Here is a 21,399-nt window from a genome sequence, read left to right on the forward strand (position 1 = left end):
TAGTGAGCAACTATGTTAATATTTTACCTGTTACCTGTGACTATAGTGATACTTGAAACACATAAGAGAAAGTAGTTTAGCTGCTCAACTTTTAATGTATTCAATGAACTTATCTAGTGAGAATTGGTAACTTTTGGGAGTTCGTGGCCAAGGCAATTGATAAGAGTGGGAGTGTGATGCTCAAAAAATTCTACAGTTCCAACTTGCCAGATTTCAGCCTTTCAAAATGTATATTGATTCAGGGAATTAGTGAATTACACAGTTAGGGAAACACACTGGATTTGGCTGCACCTGTGGATGTGGCAAAAAATCATCATAATTATTATCAATTATGATGATTTTTTGCCACACCCACAGGTGCAGCCAAATCCAGTGTGCTTCCCTAACTGTGTAATTCACTAATTCACTGAATCAATATACTAACACTTTTTTTTACAACTAAGGATGGGATGATGTAGGATCCAGAGAACAAGGAGAAAAAGAGTATGAATGTGGGAGAACTATCAACAGCATGACTAGTGAAATAAGCCACACTCTTAAAACAGCATGCCTAGCAGAGAAAGAGAGAGAGAGAGAGAGAGAAAGAGAGAGAGAGAGAGAGAGAGAGAGACTGACCTACAATCTTAGTTATCATGGTACGCAGAGTGGTGACAGCAGAAGGGGAGAGAAGAAGGTCTGGGGTAGGGGTGAAGGGAGCTGTGATGGGGGCCTCCCAGTTGATCCTGCTAGCAGCACTGGTAAACAGAGTCGCCAGTGTGTGTTCACTGCTCTCCACCGCCATCACAAGCTCACCTGCAATATCATCATCATTAAACACAAAGGATGATTAAGAGAAAATAATAGGTAATGTACCTGTGAGGGCAGACACCACGAGGTACTTAGCTGCAGTGCTCATTTTCATAACTTAGGCCTTTGAGCCTGGGGTGGGCTATTCCCCTATTATCCTGGTATACAATGCCACTACAGCATTCAGACTACAACAGATACCTCCCCTAGGTGCTACCCTGGGTACTCATTTTATCTACTAATCTACAAGGGTGGATGGACATCTGAGAAGAATAGCAACAACTTACCGTACCAGGCTTTGAACCCTGGTGCTAACAAACAGGTAGCTTCATAGCTAGCAACACTAGCCATATAAAAAATAGGAGTATGCAATTCTGAGAGACCATTTTCACACTCAGTACATTAATATGGGCTGTAAGATACCTCCATGGAACCCTCCTGAAGCTTCGATACTTGGTCTTCTGTTCTGTATCAAGGTTTTCATAGCACCAGCCATCTTCTTTTCTTTCTTCCTTGACCCACTCTGCTCCCCAATATCGTTGCACATTTACCTCTATATCTTGCATCCTCAAACAGAAAATAAATCTGCAATTTTCATTTGCTTTTATTTTGTTTCATTTCTTTAATGGAAGGAGTGCTGTAAAATCACCATCCTCCTAAAATCCTTTTTCCACTGAAGGATGGGATGCAGTTGGAACAAACAGACAAATAAACCTAAGAACATAGAGTAACATTTTTTGTTTGCTTGTTTTATGCTATGTCCCCTTTTTTCGATAAGGGCTAAGGCATTGCCTTGGGAAGAGAAATTTGGCTTTGGTGTGTGTAGCACACACAAATGGTTTCCTGTACACCAGGAAACCATTTACTGCACTGGGTGGTAACCATATAACCAAATTTTGGCGCCTGGTGGTTTAGTGGGTAATTATTGTGCTCCAATCAGATTGAGCCAGTGAAGGTTTATATCCAAGGGGTGGTTGGGGTTTATTGCTCATGTAATGCCACTCAGAGATGAGGGAGGCTGGTCACTTTCATCTTAAATGTCAGGACCAACTGCCTAGCCCTGGGCTCCTACACTCCTCATGGGGCAACATAGTATTGGATGATGGATATATATATATATATATATATATATATATATATATATATATATATATATATATATATATGTATACTACATATATATATATATATATATATATATATATATATATATATATATATATATATATATATATATATATACAGTATACTACATATATATATATATATATATATATATATATATATATATATATATATATATATATCAATCAATCATTTCCTGTGGCACCCCACAGGATGCATAGGGCCTTGATGAACTCTCTCCACCAATATTTGTTTCTTGCCATCTCCTTCAGGTCCCACCAACACTCCTCTTCTGCTTCTCTTTTCATTGTCCTCAACTAGGTTTCCCTCGGCCTACATCTACCTCTACTTCCTCTAGCAATCCACTCTGGCACATCCTGTATTAAACTACCTTCTTTTCTGTATATGTCCCCCAGCCACTTCCAGCGAGACAGTCTCACATATTCATTAACTGGTTCCACTCTCGTAATATCCCTTACTCTTTCATTTGTAACTCTGTCTTGCCACTTTACCCCAAGAATCCTTCTCAGTATTTTATGCTCTAATCTTAATACTTTCTGATCTGTTGCAATTGTACTGCACCATGACTCATGCCCATAAATTAAAATTGGTCTAACCATGGATTTGTAAATTTTCACTTACGTATGTACTGAAAGCATATTATTATTCCAAACAGATTTCAACATTCCAACAGCTCGCCAAGCCTGTCTAATCCTCTCCTCAATTTCATTGTTTAATGATCCATTAGATGATACAATCGTTCCCAGATATTTAAAGTTTTCTACACTCTTCACCACATTATTCCCAATTACACAAATGATTTGGTTCTCCACGTTCATATTAATAATTTCAGTCTTTCCACAATTCATTATCAATTCCACTTTTCCTCCTTCCTCCACCAGACAATCAAGCACCCTCTGCATCTCATAAATACTTTCGCAAGTCAGAACAATATCATCAGCATAGTCCAAATCCATCAGCTTCTTATTTTCTTTCCAGTTAATTCCTGCACCTGTTCTCCTTACAACCTTTCTCATAACATAAGCAATAATCAAAACAAACAGCAATGGCGAAAGAACTCCTCCTTGAATCACTCCTGACCTAACTTCAAATGGATCACTCAAAGAACCACCCACCATTACCTTACAAAAAGTACCTTCATGCAGACTTCAAATAATATTTACAAACTTTTCTGGTATACCATAAAATCTCATAATTTTCAACATAGCTCCAAGTGAAACACTATCAAACTCCTTTTCAAAATCCATAAAACACATACTGAGTGGCATTTTCATCTCATCAGCTTGTTGCATTAGATGTCTTACAATAAAAATCTGGTCATTACCACCTTGACCCTTTCTAAATCCCGCTTGTTCTTAAAATTTTATCAATTTCTGGCTCTATTCTGTTCAACAAGATTTTGGAAAAGACTTTTGCAACTACAGGTGTCAAAGTTATCCCCCTCCAATTGCCACACACACTTAAATCTCCCTTTTTTGGTATTTTTATAATCACTCCATTTTTCCACTCTTCTGGAATTCCATCATTATCTCAAGCCACATTAAAAAGGTTTAAAAGCGCATTCATCAACTCATCATTTTCCACCTTAAGTATTTCAGGAAATATTCCATCCTCTACTGGGGCCTTTAAATTCTTTAACTCCTTTATAGATTTTGCTACCTCTTCTAAGGTTATATCTCCTGTTTCTATCTGCAAATCTCACTTGGCTGGCAAAATGTCCTCTTCAGCTGGGATTGGTCTATTTAGAACAGATTCAAAATGCTCTTTCCACCTTAGTTTTATATCCAAATCTTTCGTCATCAAATTACTATTTCTATCTCATACAGGTATTTCCTTCCTTCTCTTTTCAGTCCCAGTTAACTCCTTTATGGCCTGATACGCTGCCCTTGTGCTCTGACCGTCATTTTACTTAATTTCTGTCTCTGTTGCCTTTTCATCATATAGCCTCCTCTTATCACGTCTAACGAGTCTTTTTACTTCAGAATGTAAACTCCAGTACTTTGCTCTAAGTACTTCAACTACCTGGCCATCAACATGTTCTTCACTTCTTAACTTCGCCTCTTTCCTTTTCTGAATTGCATTCCATGTTTCATCTGACATCCACTTTTTCCTTCTCGCTTTTCCCTTCTTCTTAATAGTAACCTTAGCACTCTCATGCAAAACCTCTTTTACCTCTCTCCACATTTGATTAATATCATTGTCTTCAGATTCCATCAAAGTCTGCAGGACTAGAAACCTGTTCCTACATTCCCACTGAAACTTTTCCTTCATGTTCTCATCACTTCTCAGCCCATCAAAATCATAATTACCACCTCCTGCACAATTACCATTAACATTTCTCTTAAATTTTATTTTAATCTTTGACACAACAAGTTGATGATCACTACCTATATCTGTCCCCCTCCTTACACAAACATCTTGCAAATAACTCCTATGCCTTCTGCTAATTGCAATGTGGTCAATCTGGTTACAATATTTACCACATGGTGAAATCCAAGTAGTCTTATGTATTTTTCTATGCTCAAAGGTAGTTCCACCAATTATATGGTCATTTGCCAAACAAAAGCTTCCAAATCGCACCCCACTTTCGTTTCCTATACCAACACCCTCCTTACCCATACAATCTTCAAAGCCATCCCTACAACTGCCAACAATCGCATTAAAATCACCAATGCAAACTAACACATCATGTCTTGCCACTCTATTCACTACATCCTGTAGCTTCTCATAAAAGTCATCCTTCATTTCATCAGCAGCTTCATTTGTCGGAGCATACCCTACAACCATACTGATATTACCATGGTCAGATTTTAAATGAGCATAAAGCAAGCACTCATTAATTGGTTCAAACTCACATACTGCCTTACAAGCATCTCTACTCAGCAGTAGGCCTACTCCTTGGTAATGATTTTCATCACTCCTACCAGAAACCAACATAGGAATACCATCTTCCAAATTCATTTTATCAACTCCAAGCAACCTCGTTTCTGTAAGAGCACAAATATCCATCTTGTATTCCTTGAACACTGAAATAAGTTCTTCCATTTTACCAGCCTGATTGAGAGTTCGAACATTCTAGTTTCCTATTCTTAAGGTTCTTTTTGGATGTATAATATTATTTCTACACCATGGGATTCTTAGCACCCCCTGCCCATTTAAGGGCTGCACAGAACTGAGGGCCATTGCTTTGTAACCAGAGTTCATCAAGATATCTTAGGCAGAAAAATATTTTACCCTGGAGCCAATGCCAGTGGCTCGCAGGAACCAGCCACTGGAGAGAGGAAATTTACTAAATGACAGTAAAATGCAGAGAGTTTGGACAGACAAATTACAAGGGAAAGAGAGCAAAAAGAATGTAGATAAAAGTGTCCCTTTTAGTCGCCTCTTATGACAAGCAGGGAATACTGGGGAAGGATTCTAACCCTGCTTCCCCAGGGGGATATATATACATACAGTAAAACCTTGATATAACGGACTTCAATATAGCGGAATTCGCTTTTATCGGACTCGAGGAGCCAAATGGACTAAATTCTTATGCTCAGGAAAAGTCCGATAAAGCCAGAAGCAGTCCTCTCTTGGAATAAATGAATAAAGAAACAAACGGAGGAGATACCATAATATCGGTCCCTCCTCTCTCTCTCCTCCTCCATTCCTTCCCCTCCTCCCCGTCTTTCTCTCTCTCTCTCTCTCTCTCTCTCGAGAATTGAAAATTAAAGTAACTGAAAATGAATGTAAAAATGAGGGTGAAATAGAGCACACAAATTAATATGGAATGTCAAAGTCAACAGAGAGAGAGATAGAGAGAGAGAGAGAGAGAGAGAGAGAGAGAGAGAGAGAGAGAGAGAGAGAGAGAGAGAGAGAGAATAAATACGGGAATGACAAGTGGCGTCCCCTTGGCAATAATGAGGGAGATAGGCATAACCTTGGTCCTTCCTCTCTGTCTCCTTCTATTCCCTCCCTCTCTCCGGGAGAGGTGAAAGTGAAAGTAAAAGTGAAGGTTAGTGAAGGCATTGTGAAGGTGAAAGTGAAGGTAGTGTGAAAGTGAAGGTGAAAGTAAAAGTGAAGGTGAAAGTGAAAGTTAAGTCAAAAGTAAAAGTGAAAGTGAAGGTGGAAGGTGAAAGTGAAGGTGAAGGTGAAAGTAAAAGTGAAGTCATGTGAAAGTGAGTGAAGGTGAAAGGGTGAAAGTGAAGGTGAAAGTGAGGGTAAAAGTGAAGGTGAAAGTAAAAGTGAATGTGAATGCAGGTGAAAGTGAAGGTGAAGATGGAAGGTGAAAGTGAGGGTGAAAGTGAAGGTGAAGGTGAAAGTGAGGGTGAAAGTGAAGATAAAAGTGAATGAAAGTGAAAGTGAAGGTGAAAGTGAAGGTGGAAGGTGAAAGTGAAGGTGGAAGGTGAAAATGAAGGTGGAAGGTGAAAGTGAAGGTGGAAGGTGAAAATGAAGGTGGAAGGTGAAAGTGAGGGAGAAAGTGAAGGTGAAAATGAATGAAAATGAAGGTGAAAGTGAAGATGAAAATGAATGTAAAAGTGAAGACGAAGGTGAAAGTGAAGGACAAGGAAAATGAAGGTGAAAGTGAAGGTGAAAATCAATGTAAAAGTGAGGATGAAGGTGAAAGAAAAAGTGAAGGTGAAAGTGAAGGTGGAGGTGAATGTGATATTAAAAGCAGGGAGGGCAAAAGTGAAGGTGAGTGAAAGTAACTGTAAAGGTAAATGTGAAAATGAGAAAGTAAGGTTGCAAGTGAAGGTGAAATGGAAATTCAAAATAAATGAAAGTGAGTGTGAAGGTGAAGGTGAATGTGAAAGCGAGTATGGAAGTGAATATGAAATTTAATGTGAACATCAGAGTGAAGTGAAAGTGAAGGTAAAAATGAATAGGAAGGTAAAGATGAAGGTGACAACAAAGACAAAAATGTGTGAAGTAAAATGGAAGTGCCCAGTGTGGAGAGAGAGAGAGAGAGAGAATAAACGCATGAATTACAAGCGAGCCTCTGTGCATAACAAAAGGAGGAGGAAGTCTAAGAGGGAGTCCAGATGTCGCTTTTATCAGACTTTTGCATTTTTCGGACTGGCTTGGGCCCCAATTAATCCGATATAGTGAGGTTTTACTGTGTGTGTGTGTGTATATATATATATATATATATATATATATACAGTGGGCTTGCTTACTGCGCGAGATCAGAGTGCGTGAATCGCATTGTGTACGAGTGACCAAAAATCACAACCTCACAGAACGCGAGGTAGAGGCAAGGAGTGGCTCACAAATGCCTTTTTCCATTAGTGCGCGATCCCCCCCCCCCACACAACGCGTCCATCATCACGTTTGGTGATGTTGATGCACAGAAATTCCCGGGGCATTCTACTGCACAGCTTGGGGTAGGCGGCGGGCGCGCCATTACAGACAAGGCTCATGCACAGTGTGGATCCGCTCTCTGCAGCTAACCTGTCGTGTACAACGTGTTGCTTTTTTCTTGCTCCATCCTGGGCTGTACTGTACGTTCGCCGCAACATGCCTCCAGCATCAAGAGTTAAGAAACTCCTCACGCACACAATCAAGTTGGAGATTATCAAGCTCAAGGAGGAGGGACAAGCAAACACAGTTAGCGGGAAAGCCCTGGGACTGGCTGAATCAACAGTGAGGACAGTTTGGAAGAACTGCGATGCCATCAGGGCACTTGTGAAGAAATATGATGCATCTAAGTTTGACGGCCGTTCCCGGGTGGGAAATCGTGCGATGATACTAATCTATCTATCTATCTATTGCCAGACACCTCAATCCCGTTTGGGGTGGCCACAAACAAATCGCCTCCAAGTCGCCCTGTCCCCCGCCATTTCACTCCCCTGCTCCCAACTCACACCCCCCTCTCTCATATACCTCTCCACCCCATCTCTCCATCTCATCCTCGGCCTCCCCCTCCCTCTTTCCCCCTCCACCTCACTCACATACACTCTCTTCATCAGTCTTTGACCCTCCATCCTCTCCACATGGCCAAACCACCTCAGTGTGTTCCTCATAACGCTTCCTATCACATCCACATCAACACCACAACGCTCCTTTATATCCTCATTCGTCAGCCTGTCTCTCCATGTGACTCCACAGGCTCCTCTTAAATAACTCATTTCCACGGCTCTCACTCTTGACTTGTGTCCTTCCAACAACGTCCAAGCTTCACTTCCGTACGTTAGAGTTGGTATCACAATACTGTCATGTAGTAACTTTTTCACTCCCATGCTCACTTCCCTGTTTCTTATCACTGCTTTCAAAGAACCAGCAACCTTTCTTCCCTGCTGTACCCTTTCAAGCACTTCACCCTCCAAACCTCCATCCTTACTCATCACACTACCCAAGTACTTAAACGTACTCACATTTTCCAATTCCTCACCATCCAGCCTCGCTGTACATTCACTGACTTCACCTCTCTCAAAGACCATCACTTTACTCTTCCCTACATTCACCTTTAGATTCCGTTTCTTACACACTCTCTCAAACTCATCCACCAAGCCTTGCAGCTCCCCTTCGTCTTCACTCAACAACACGGTATCATCTGCAAACAACAGTACAGGGAGTTTCCAAACACTATCCTCTCTCACCAGGGCCACTCCAACATCCACTACCCTACCTTGTACCTCCTTTATTACCCCATCCATGTACAGATTGAACAACCATGGAGACATGACACATCCCTGTTTCAAACCAACTTTCAAAGAGAAAAATTCACTTAGTTCACCATCCACACGCACTGCAGCCTTCGCACCATCGTACATACTCTTCACAGCATTCAACAATTTCCCATCTATTCCATATATTCTTAACACTTTCCACAATCCTAGTCTATCCACCCTGTCATATGCTTTCTCCAAATCCATGAAAGCCGCATACAACTTCTTTCCCTTCTCTAGAAACTTTTCCACTAAAGATCTGAGAATGAATATCTGATCTACACAACCTCTTCCCTTCCTAAAGCCTCCCTGTTCTTCTCCAACTAATTTCTCTGTTCTTTCTCTAACTCTGTCAATAAGTATCCTACCATATACTTTTCCTATTATACTAAGAAGACAAATGCCCCTATGATTACCACACACTTCTTTTTCCCCTTTTCCTTTGTACAAGGGAATAATTATACCTGACTTCCAATCCTCCGGGACTCTACTTTCCTCCCAGGCCAATTTGCACATCTTCCACATCCATTCTACTACTATCTCTCCCCCATGCTTCAGCATTTCACCACATACTCCATCAATTCCTGGGGCTTTCCCCGATTTAACTTTAAAGGCAGAGTATAAAAGAGAAGTGGAGGAACGATTGGGCAAATATGTATTGGAGCAGATGGGAGACGTGGAAGGTGTGTGCAAGATATTTACAGAAGAAATATGTGCAGCATGTGATGTGGTGTGTGGAAGGAAGAGAAGGCGGAGGGGGGTGCAAGGAACAGCGTGGTGGACTGAAGAGGTGAAAAAGGCTGTGGCACAAAAGAAGAAAGCATACAATGAATGGGTGAGAAATAGGGGCGTGGAAGAAGTTGAGAGGCGGAAGAGAGAGTTATATGTGGAAAGGAAGAGAGAGGTGAAAAGATTAGTAAGAGAGAGTAAGAAGAGAGTGGATGAGGAATTTGGAAGGAATTTGAGTGTAAAGTGGAGGGACTGTAAGAAAATGTTCTGGAGAGAAGTGAAAAGAGTAAGACAGGGTGGAAGTGAAGTTAGCAGGGGAGTGAAAGATAAAAATGGTAGATTACTAGTGGAGAAGGGAGAAAAAGTGAGCAGATGGAGAGAACACTTTAAGGAATTGTTGAACGTAGAGGATGGAAGTAATGCGAGTATAAGTGGCTGGGGAATGGCTGGGAGAAGGAGGGAGGTGAGAAGTCAGGAAGAAATCAGTAGGATAGAAGTTGTGGAAGCAATGAAGAAAGTTAAATCAGGGAAAGCCCCAGGAATTGATGGAGTGTGTGGTGAAATGCTGAAGCATGGGGGAGAGATAGTAGTAGAATGGATGTGGAAGATGTGCAGATTGGCCTGGGAGGAAGGTAGAGTCCCGGAGGATTGGAAGTCAGGTATAATTATTCCCTTGTACAAAGGAAAAGGGGAAAAAGAAGTGTGTGGTAATCATAGGGGCATTTGTCTTCTTAGTATAATAGGAAAAGTGTATGGTAGGTTACTTATAGACAGAGTTAGAGAAAGAACAGAGAAATTAGTTGGAGAAGAACAGGGAGGCTTTAGGAAGGGAAGAGGTTGTGTAGATCAGATATTCATTCTTAGATCTTTAGTGGAAAAGTTTCTAGAGAAGGGAAAGAAGTTGTATGCGGCTTTCATGGATTTGGAGAAAGCATATGACAGGGTGGATAGACAAGGATTGTGGAAAGTGTTAAGAATATATGGAGTAGATGGGAAGTTGTTGAATGCTGTGAAAAGTATGTACGATGGTGCGAAGGCTGCAGTGCGTGTGGATGGTGAACTAAGTGAATTTTTCTCTTTGAAAGTTGGTTTGAAACAGGGATGTGTCATGTCTCCATGGTTGTTCAATCTGTACATGGATGGGGTAATAAAAGAGGTACAAGGTAGGGTAGTGGATGTTGGAGTGGCCCTGGTGAGAGAGGATAGTGTGTGGAAACTACCTGTACTGTTGTTTGCAGATGATACTGTGTTGTTGAGTGAAGACGAAGGGGAGCTGCAAGGCTTGGTGGATGAGTTTGAGAGAGTGTGTAAGAAACGGAACCTAAAGGTGAATGTAGGGAAGAGTAAAGTGATGGTCTTTGAGAGAGGTGAAGTTAGTGAATGTACAGCGAGGTTAGATGGTGAGGAATTGGAAAATGTGAGTACGTTTAAGTATTTGGGTAGTGTGATGAGTAAGGATGGAGGTTTGGAGGGTGAAGTGCTTGAAAGGGTACAGCAGGGAAGAAAGGTTGCTGGTTCCTTGAAAGCAGTGATAAGAAACAGGCAAGTGAGCATGGAAGTAAAAAAGTTACTACATGACAGTATTGTGATACCAACTCTAACGTACGGAAGTGAAGCTTGGACATTGTTGGAAGGACACAAGTCAAGAGTGAGAGCAGTGGAAATGAGTTATTTAAGAGGAGCCTGTGGAGTCACGTGGAGAGACAGGCTGACGAATGAGGATATAAAGGAGCGTTGTGGTGTGGTTGTGGATGTGATAGGAAGCGTTATGAGGAACACACTGAGGTGGTTTGGCCATGTGGAGAGGATGGAGGGTGAGAGACTGACGAAGAGAGTGTATGTGAGTGAGGTGGAGGGGGGAAGAGGGAGGGGGAGGCCGAGGATGAGATGGAGGGATGGGGTGGAGAGGTATATGAGAGAGGGGGGTGTGAGTTGGGAGCAGGGCAGTGAAATGGCGGGGGACAGGGCGACTTGGAGGCGATTTGTTTGTGGCCACCCCAAACGGGATTGAGGCGTCTGGCAATAGATAGATAGATAGAACTTTCTTCATTGCTTCCACAACTTCTATCCTACTGATTTCTTCCTGTCTTCTCACCTCCCTCCTTCTTCCAGCCATTCCCCAGCCACTTATACTCGCATTACTTCCATCCTCCACATTCAACAATTCCTTATAGTGTTCTCTCCATCTGCTCACTTTTTCTCCCTTCTATACTAGTAATCTACCATTTTTATCTTTCACTCCCCTGCTAACTCCACTTCCACCCTGTCTTACTCTTTTCACCTCTTTCCAGAACATTTTCTTACAGTCCCTCCACTTTACACTCAAATTCCTTCCAAATTCCTCATCCACTCTCTTCTTACTCTCTCTTACTAATCTTTTCACCTCTCTCTTTCTTTCTACATATAACTCTCTCTTCCGCCTCTCAACTTCTATTGATACTAATGGAACGGTATATTGCCACCTATATTATGAGGATGGAGAAGGGAGGTGTACCACTGAATGGCAGATTTATTCGGAACCAAGCCCAGCTCTTTTACAAGGCAGCATCTCGCAAGGTAAATGTGGACGAACCTTTCAAGGCACCAGTAGGATGGCTGCACCGTTTTTTGAAAAGCAAGGAACTCCGTCACATCAAACTGTCTGGTGAACATGCCTCAGCCGACGAGCTGGACGCGAGGGAGTACCCTGTAATTTTTACAGCGCTTCTTGAAGAAGGACAGTACACCAAGGACCAGACCTACAACGTCGACGAAACGTCGTTATACTATATGGCCATGGCCAAATCGACTTACATCACTAAAAAACAGAAACAAGCCCCGGGTTGCAAGCTCCAGAAGTGTAAGATGATGGTAATGTTCGCTGTAAACCTGTCTGGAAGCCACAGGATGAGGCCAGTTGTTGTACACACAGTTTCACACCCAAGGTGCTACAAAAACCTAATGAACATGGACACAAGTGGCGTGTACTGGTGCAAGTCTGCAAATTGTTGGATGACCATGACCATTATGTCAGACTGGTGAACGAAGCATCACATCTCCGATACCAGGGTCAAGTGTTGGGAACTTGACATTCCATTTAAGATGCTCCTTGTGCTGGACAATGCACCAAGTCACCCTCCATACCTATAAGATCTGCACAAAGATTGTCGTGTTGTGTTTCTGCCACCCAAGATGACGTCACTATTGCAGCCACTGGATCAAGAACTGATTGCCACTGTGAAGCACTTCCACCATAAGCAAGTGTATGACTACCTACACAGGAAGACTGACACACAAGAGGAGCTTCATGCCCTACAAGAAGATCACGATGAAGACCTTGATGAGGCACCTGCTCCCATACCATCTCTGCCAGCACCTGTATCCCAGAGGTGACATGACTGTTGAGGCATTTTGGCGTTGTTTCACAGTGAAGGACGCAGTTGACTTTCTCCTACAAGCATGGCACCAGATTACACCTGCAATGGTGAACAATGCGTGGCAACTGCTCATGCCTCACTTATGCATGACCCACGAGACGGCCATTCAACCACCGGCCGAGGGTGAGGCAGCAACACTGACAGCAGCACAAGCTGTACCAGGTTTCAAGGACGTTACATTGGTGGACATACGAGAAGTGCACGCTGCTACTGAGGAATAGCCTCCCGAGGAAGTCTTGCAACGGATAGACGAGGCTGACACAGAGCCCGACGCCAGGCAGAGTCAAGCTGAGCAGCCTAGTGTGATGGAGGGGAGGACAGAACTGTGTATGTCATGAATAAGCAAGATCCTTGCTGCTGTGGATAAGCTCAAGGAAGAGGTGAAGGAACAGGAAGTCAGCAACCTAAGAATGGAGGAGGTTCTCGTTGGTATCAACAAAGTCTTCCGTTTCTACACAGACAGGCACAGGCAAGAAATAAACAGAAGAAGACAGACACCCATAACAAGTTACATATAGTGGGCTCAAGTTAGTGAAAGTGAGGAACCAGCTACATCGTCTCAGCCTGTTCCTGTTGAGGATGAAGAGGATGCAATGTCAGATTTGTTTCCAGAAGTCTCTGAGGGTCAGTTCCATGTCATTGGTCACTTCAAAACACCTTTGAAACAGGAATTTTGTATACAGCTTCTTGAAGTCTGAAATCACTTGCTGGTCCATGGGTTGGATTAAAGGTGTTGTGTTAGGGGACAGGAACTTTACTTTGATGAAATCAAATTCTGCACCTAAGTCATCCTCCAAACCTGGATGGTGAGCAGGAGCATCGTCCATCACAAGAAGGCATTTCAAAGGCAAATTTTTTTCTTGCAAATATTTTTTAACACTGGGTGCAAACACTTCGACAATCCAGTCAGTAAAATATTGCCTGGTCAGCCAAGCCTTGGGATTAGACCTCCACATAACAGCCAATTTACTCTTCATAACATTGTTTGCTTTGAAAGCCCTCGGATTCTCTGAATGATACACAAGCAGTGGTTTGACCTTAAAATCATCGCTTGCATTGCCACAAAGCAAGAGTGTGAATCTATCCTTCATTGGCTTGTGTCCTGGCAGTTTTTTCTTCACGAGTAATGTAGATCCTTTTGGGCATTTTTTTCCAAAATAACCCCGTTTCATCGCAATTGAACACTTGTTGTGGAACATAACCCTCAGCCTTGACATAACTGATAAACTCGACCTTAAATTTCTCGGCCACTTTTTGGTCGCACTCGACGCCTCCCCATGACGAACCACACTGTGTAAGCCACTTCTCCTTTTGAACTTTTCAAACCACCCTCTGCTTGCTTTAAAATCGAAAGTTTCAGCACTGGTACCAGGGCTTTCCTTTACGAGGTGACTGTATATTTCTCTTGCCTTTTCACAAATTATATCCTCACTAACACTGTCTCCTGCTAACTGTTTCTCATTGATGAAGATAAGCAATAATTTTTCCACTTCTTCAATTATTTGTGGTCTTTGCTTAGAAACTAAAAACGATCCTTTGGCAACATCGGTTGCTTTAATAGCATCTTTGTTTTTCAGTATGGTACTAATGGTCGATTTGGCTATGCCATACTCTCTGGCCAGGTCAGACACTCGAACACCCTCTTCATACTTTGCGATTAATTCTTTCTTAAAATCTATTGTTTTCCACATTACTTTCCTCTTTTCACTGCCAGTAGCGGTACTGGATAAACTTGCTTTCTTTGGAGCCATTATTAGGGGCTAATACTGCACTGAATCAAGAAAAATGTGAAGCACAGCAGGACGACCACGTTGATGAACAACAAAGGTGGACGCGTGACTGTCGCTCGGCTTGTCGCTCGGGTCCTCCGTCGGCCAGCTTCCCTTCGTTCGGCTACATTCGGGTTGGTCGAGGTCCGATATTTTAGTCGACCTCTGGAGCAAAAATTTCTTGAATTTTTTGGTTGAGGTCCAATTTGTTTGACATGTGAGACATTCGAGGTCCAAGGTTCCACTGTATATATATATATATATATAAGTAATCCCTCTAATATCCGAACGCCCAATATCCGAACATCCCCACTAACCGGACATAATCGTCCTGGGATCCAATATTCCCAAAATCGTCCGAAAACCGCAAAAAATTCGGGGGTGGGGTGGGGTGGGGGGGAATGAATTTTCCCCGCCCATAATTTGAACTTGGCGCACGCGGTGTGGGACAGCTTTGTTGTGGCGCGTCATTCCTCCGACGTCTGATAAAGCGCCCCTGCATCCTCCCCACTTTCCACCTGTCTCTCGTCGTGAGTGCACGCTCGTCGTCATGGCTGCCCACGTGCTCGCTTTTGTGGTGGTTCCTTACCTGCTGCAGGCACTCCTGCTGCTCTCGTGCCTCTTATTAGTGTGTGTGATGATGGCCCTGCCGCCTGAGAAGAGGAAGAGAGTGGTGTTGACTCTGGAGAAGAAATGGAAGATATTGGAGAAAGTAGATGCAGGGTGGTCTTCTTCCCGCATCCTCCGCGAGTTCAACCTGGCCCGATCTACTTTGTTCGATATCAAGAGATCCCGAGACAAACTCATGCAGTACACGGCTGACTTCTCGTCGAGAAGCAAACGCAACGTGGAGAGGAAGGTGATGTTTACTCCCAAGTTTGCTGAAATCGACCGCTCCATGTTGATTTGGTATCGACAGCAACGTGCTGCTGGTGTGATGGTACGTGGTACGGAGCTGAAGGCCGCTGCTGAGAAGTTCGCCAGGCTTCACGACGCCCTAGACTTCAAGGCATCTGAGGGTTGGCTCTTCGCATTCAAGTTACGGCATGGCCTTACCAACCGTCAAGCTCATGGCGAAGCTTTGGACGCTAACGAGGATGGAGTTGACGAGTTTTGGCACAAGGTGAAGGGCTTGATCGACAGAGAGCGCCTCACTCTTGGTCAAGTCTACAATGCTGACGAAACTGGTTTATTCTATCGCTCTTTGCCAATGAACACTCTAGCCGAGGAGACGGAGAAGCGTGTACGTGGCCACAAGCTCTCCAAGCAATGGATATCTGCTTTGTGTTGTGCCAATGCAAATGGCATGCACCAGCTCAAGGCCGTTATTGCTGGCCGTGCAAAGCAGCCTCGGTGTCTTCGTGGGGTGATGGATGTCCTTCCTGTCATCTGGTACCATACTTTGAAGGCATGGTTTACAGCCCAGATCTTCAAAGACTGGTTCCACCGCCACTTCGTCAAGGAGGTCATACATTACCAGACGAAGACACTGGGAATCCCGCGCGACCAGGTAAAGGCCCTCCTTCTCCTTGACAATGCACCTGCTCACCCGTGCGACAAGGACTTGGTGGCTGAGAATGGCCGGATTAGGTGCATGTTTCTGCCACCTAATACGACTGCTCTCATCCAACCAATGGACCAAGGAGTAATCGAGGCAACAAAGTGCCTATACCAACAGAAGTTCCTGGACGAGGTGATGGTTGTTCTCAAGGACGAGGACAAGCGCAGGGAGGGACGGGACACACGAGGCCAGTGGACCTTGGAAAACCTTCGCCGCTACAACATCAAGTCTGCAATCCACAACTGGGCCAGTGCATGGAAGGAAGTCCCTGTCAAGACTCTAGAAAATGGTTGGTCTCGTCTGCTTCTCGTAACGGATGTGGAGTACGATTTTCTAGGTTTTGACGTGGATGACTTCCATGCACGGCTACGTATGAATGGCGACGATGTTGATGTGGACAATGTGCGTGAGTGGCTGGATGACAACGAGGGCGATCCTGGGTATCAGACATTGTCTGATATCGAGATCGCATCTTCAGTTGCAGGTGTCAGTACCCAGCTTGAAGATTCCGACGAGGATGGCAACGATGATGCAGACTCCTCTCAGCATGACACTACTCCAGCCATCCCCAAGCTGAGCGCACTCCACTCCGGGAACACCTAGAGTTCGTTCTCGACTACCTGGAACACCTGGATTGCGACAGGGAGATGGGGCCCTTGGGACTTGTGGAGGAAGTGCGTGCTTTCGGGCAGCGCATCATCAATCGTCAGAATCGTTGGTCCTTGCGTCAATCAACCATTGACAGTTTTTTCAGGCCCATGACACCCGCTGTGCCCAGCCCTGGCTCCACTCCGTTGCCTCCCCAAGGCAGGCCCTCATGCTCCGAGCCACAGCCCAGCACATCAGCCACGGTGGAGTCACCGCTCGACGTGCGTTTGCGTCTGTCTTCAGAGTCGTCTGCAGCGGGTACACCATCACCACGACCCAGCAACGCACCCCTAGGTCACCTGCCAGTGATACTCTCGGACTCTGACAGTGATTAAACAGCAAGAACTTCTCCACTGGACCACACGGGAATTTACAGTGTTGTGCAGTGAAAAAAACAGTGTGTTCTGTTAAGGATTTACAGTTGTGAGTGAGAATATAATTTTGGAACAAAATTTAACGTAAATAGACTTGTTTGTTTTTGCTTTAGAAAATGGTTAGAAGAGTGGGAAAAGTTAAAGTGCAGAGTGCAACACTTAGTAAGTTACAATGGAGCATAAGTTAGACAAGAGTGCGCACTGTGAAGAGAACGGACTTATGAGTGCGACTGACAAAGTTCAGTGCAAGACTTCATGAACAGTGTACTGCAAGTGCTTCAGGAAATCCTTCTTACTGTCAGAGTCCGAGAGGAGGCGGTTATTCATCGAGATGGCCATGGACTTGCTGTAAGTAGGCAGAATGTTTCATACTGTACTTTTTTCCATACTATACATACCTCAAACACCTCATTTCACTCTTTAATGCCCTTTATTGGTGTGAATAGGGTGTTAGGAGCTATGCATGTGCAGTAGGAAGGTGTTTTTCTGAGTTAGGCTAGGTTAGGGTCCGTAAGTACCAGTCCAGGAGCCAGGCACTTGTAAGTACCCAGAATGTTTAATATTGTATGAACCTATCTCAAAATCCTCATTTTATGCTTCTTTTGCATTTATTTCAGTCTTTTATGTGCCTTATTGGTGTGATTTGGGTCTTAAATAGGTGCTATGCATGTCCAGAGGGAGTTGTTTAGGTGTTTCTCTGAGTTAGGGTCCATAAGTACAAGTCCATAAGCTGGGGCCCAATATCCGGACAGGACCACTATCCGGACCTGCCTATGGCTCTATTACGTCGGATATTGGAGGGATTACTGTATATATATACAGTATGTAAATACAGTAATCCTCCAAGATCCGACATAACAGAGCCAAAGGCATGTCTGGGACTTGGGAAAAATATCCCTGGATGGGTACTTAGACCCCAGCCCAACCTAACTTTGAAAGCCACCTAAATAGCTCCCTACAGGACATGCACAGCACCTATTTACGACCCTACTCACACAAAGAAGGGTCAGAAATCATAAAATAAATGAAAAGGAACCAGAGAATGAGAAATTAGATGTATGGAAAGTATTTAGCAGTGTACATGGTACTTACGACACGTCCGTGACCGTCATGAAGATTAACCCGCATCCTCTATAGCTCTGACAGTGATGACGGGGCACCTGAAGCATGTACAGTAGTCCAGTGTTGCGCTGCACTTAATCTTTTGCACTGTGAATTACAGTGCACCCTCACACAATGCAAGTTCATGGACCAACTGCCTAGCCCCGGGCTCCTACACTCCTCATGGGACAATGTAGAATTGGATGATGGATGGATCAGAAATGCAATCTTCAGAATCCAACAAAGTTTTCAGAATACCGTATCATAATGTATAAGTTTCATCATCATGATCATGATCATCATCATCATCTAATTCTGTGCTGCCCCATGAAGAGCATAGAAGCCTGGGACTAGGCAAGTTGATCCTGGCATTTAAGGTGAGAGTGACCAGCCTCACTCATCCCTGAATGTCATTTCATGAGCAATAAATCCCTTCCAACTATGGTTACCATCCAGCGTAGTAAATGGTTTCCTGGTGCACAGGAAACCATTCAGCTTGTCACTCAGTGTGGAGTCACCTACAGATAGAAGGAAGAGGAATGAATGAAGGAAAGACAGACAAGGAAGGAAGGAAAGAAGGAAGGAAAAGAGGAAAAGACTGGCATCCAAAAGCAGAACTACACTGAGTGGATCGTGAGTGCCCCCACCTACCACTCAGTGCCCCAGTTTCTTTAATTCTTTAAATAAAAGTTGTCCACAACAGTACAATCATGAGAAAAGCTCACTGACAATCCCCTGCAAGCATTACGTTCTATATTTTTTTCATTCTTCTTTGATCATCAGAGTAGGCTACCCTTCCATCACATATTCATCTGCTGCATGTTTCATTCTGTTATAACTTAAAAATACTTCATGTAATACCTCCCAGAGAAGTTTGCTAAAAATTTTAATCGTGACTGTACACTACAGTATATTTTATTTTTTCTCCACTCGATTTCCTCACCAGCTGCTTGTATGAGGTTAAGGCAGGTGGTGAAAACAGTCCAGTCATCAGTAATGGCAGCCTTCTGCTTCTCCACATGTCGAGCTGCCTGGCCAAGCCTCCCTCCACACTGCTCTATGTATGTGGTCAGTGCTGCCACTGTGCTTGGGAAACTCCACCCACTAGTTAACTGAAGAAAACAAACAAATGGATCAGCTACCCACTTCACTTTAAGAACATCATTTATATATTATTCCTCTTGCTACCTGATGATTTAATTCAGTCCTACAGAGCCCCATAGAACAAAAGAACTTATTGATGGCTGCATCCAACCCCTTCCATTCAAATATTGTATCCTCAAGTGAATTAAGCCATCTGAAGATTGCAAGAATAAGGCAAAAAATATGTCATCAGACTGAATGGGCCAACCACCTCACTCCAATGGCATACTATAAATTATATTCTTGCTACTACAGCCCTGTACCAGATGATTTTGTTCAGCTTGGGAGAGAGTTTGTGACCTGGATGGATGCTTCCCAACACAGTAGGCTGTTGGACTCAGCACGCCTGTAAACTTACCTACGTATGTGGCCAGTGCTGCCACCTTGGTTGGAAAGTTCCAACCACTGATCAGCGGAGGATAACAAACAAATGGATGAGCTTAATTTTTTTGCTGTGGTTGGTGCACTTTCATATTCTGTTCAGGTCAACACCAGAATCTGTTTTGGGAAAAATCCTAGCAGTCGCAGGCTTCATACAGTACTGTCTCATGTAACTCTTGCTCTGCTGCTGATACACCTAGGATTACTGTTCAGGCTAACATCTAGCAGTCAATGGATTAAGAGCGTAATTATATGAGTCTACTCTGCAGATTGATTAACCCCTTGAACCCAGTGATATACAATTTAAGTTATTCCAGATACAGTGGAATCTCGTAAATAGCGTGATCCTAAAGAGCGGATTCACAAAGTGCGGCAACATCATACAACAGTTTGCAACAATAGTAAATCACGGAAATTAAACGAAATTTGTGTATGTAGCCTCAAAGGTGACACTTTTCCAATGCCTCATGTAATATGTGTCACCATTACCTCACGTCCTAGCAGGGCATAAACCAATTGCAGTCAAGCATGGAAATAACTAAACCAACCATACCCAAGCATTGCACTTACTAAATCACAGTACTTTCCTCCCATGGCAAGCATGAAGGATGTGCATGCTTGACACCCCAGTGCCCAACTCAGTGCATTGTCTCCTCTCCACTGTTAGTGTGTGGTTCTAGTGTGGTTTACGAAAGGATTTTTTCTTCTCCCCGTGCTTCCTCCACCTGTTCAGTGTTACCATGGCCGATCATAACCCTCCTAAGCCTACATCATCAAGATGGGGGAAGAAGAAGAAGTCGATGTTAACTTACATGTACGAGTTAGATGTAATAAGAAGGACTGATGCCAGTGAGAAGAAAGCCTAAGCTGCCCACCAATACACATGCAGCCAAAGCTTACAATGACATGGAGGCAGCTGAGGGTGACGACACCGCTTCCATTGTCTCCACTCTGGACTCTGAGGGGTTCCTGGGGGAGGCTGATGAGGAGGCAGCTGCACAGAGGTGGCAGCATGAGGCAGCAGCACACTTGCCTCGTACTGAGAGGCTGTAGTCTGCCTTAAGTCTCAGAATCCACCCCCCCTCCCCCATCCATTCAAGCAGTGTCATCAGAGTCAGGTAAGAATTTTACAGAATTGTTCATTCCTATTTTATAAATAAGCTTTACTAATTTCTTTTCCAGGTTGTCAGAGTTCACAGGTTACCAATCTGATGTAGATTTGGGGGAAAGGGGAGGGGGAGCAACTTTTCCGAGTGGACAAACCCATAAGTAACTTTCCCCATATGATTAGTTATTTCTAAATCGTGGAATTTTCAAACTGCAGCATGTGCTCAATACCATAAAGCCAGCTCAGTATCATAAAGCCATGATTTAGGAGATTCCATTATTCATTCTAGGAAAGGCCTTTCATATAAAACAGGTAATGACAACTATATCTAAATACTCCAGTTCAAAAAGTCTATCCTAAATTGAATAAGTATCTAAATGAGGAAAACACACAGCAAACAGTATGTCACCATCATCATCTCTGACACTTTACTCTCTGTTGGGAAGGGACACGTGTGACAGAAATGCCTCCAGGCAAACTTATCTTCACGCACCTCTCTAACTCTCTCAATCACTCTTCTTCCACTTCCTTCTCTTCATCATCATCCAGACCTCCTTTCCCACCCTAGGATGGACTCAGGAGTAGCA

General features: G+C 43.5%; 1 protein-coding gene across 1 annotated transcript in view; it reads right to left on the reverse strand.

Moving 5' to 3' along the window:
- The window catches only part of Cog7 (conserved oligomeric Golgi complex subunit 7), a 146,632-nt gene that overhangs the window by 49,940 nt on the left and 75,293 nt on the right, over positions 1–21,399 (reverse strand). The window contains exons 11-12 of the mRNA XM_080272423.1: positions 19,124–19,292; positions 616–792 (exon numbers count right to left, since the gene is read on the reverse strand). Coding sequence (XP_080128549.1) covers positions 616–792; positions 19,124–19,292 — 346 coding nt within the window. The remainder of the gene's footprint in view (positions 1–615; positions 793–19,123; positions 19,293–21,399) is intronic.

The sequence above is a fragment of the Coenobita brevimanus genome, chromosome 1, assembly GCF_032717465.1.
Source record: "Coenobita brevimanus isolate Jiangsu-jjx chromosome 1, ASM3271746v2, whole genome shotgun sequence".
NCBI classification, from domain to species: Eukaryota; Metazoa; Arthropoda; class Malacostraca; order Decapoda; family Coenobitidae; genus Coenobita; species Coenobita brevimanus.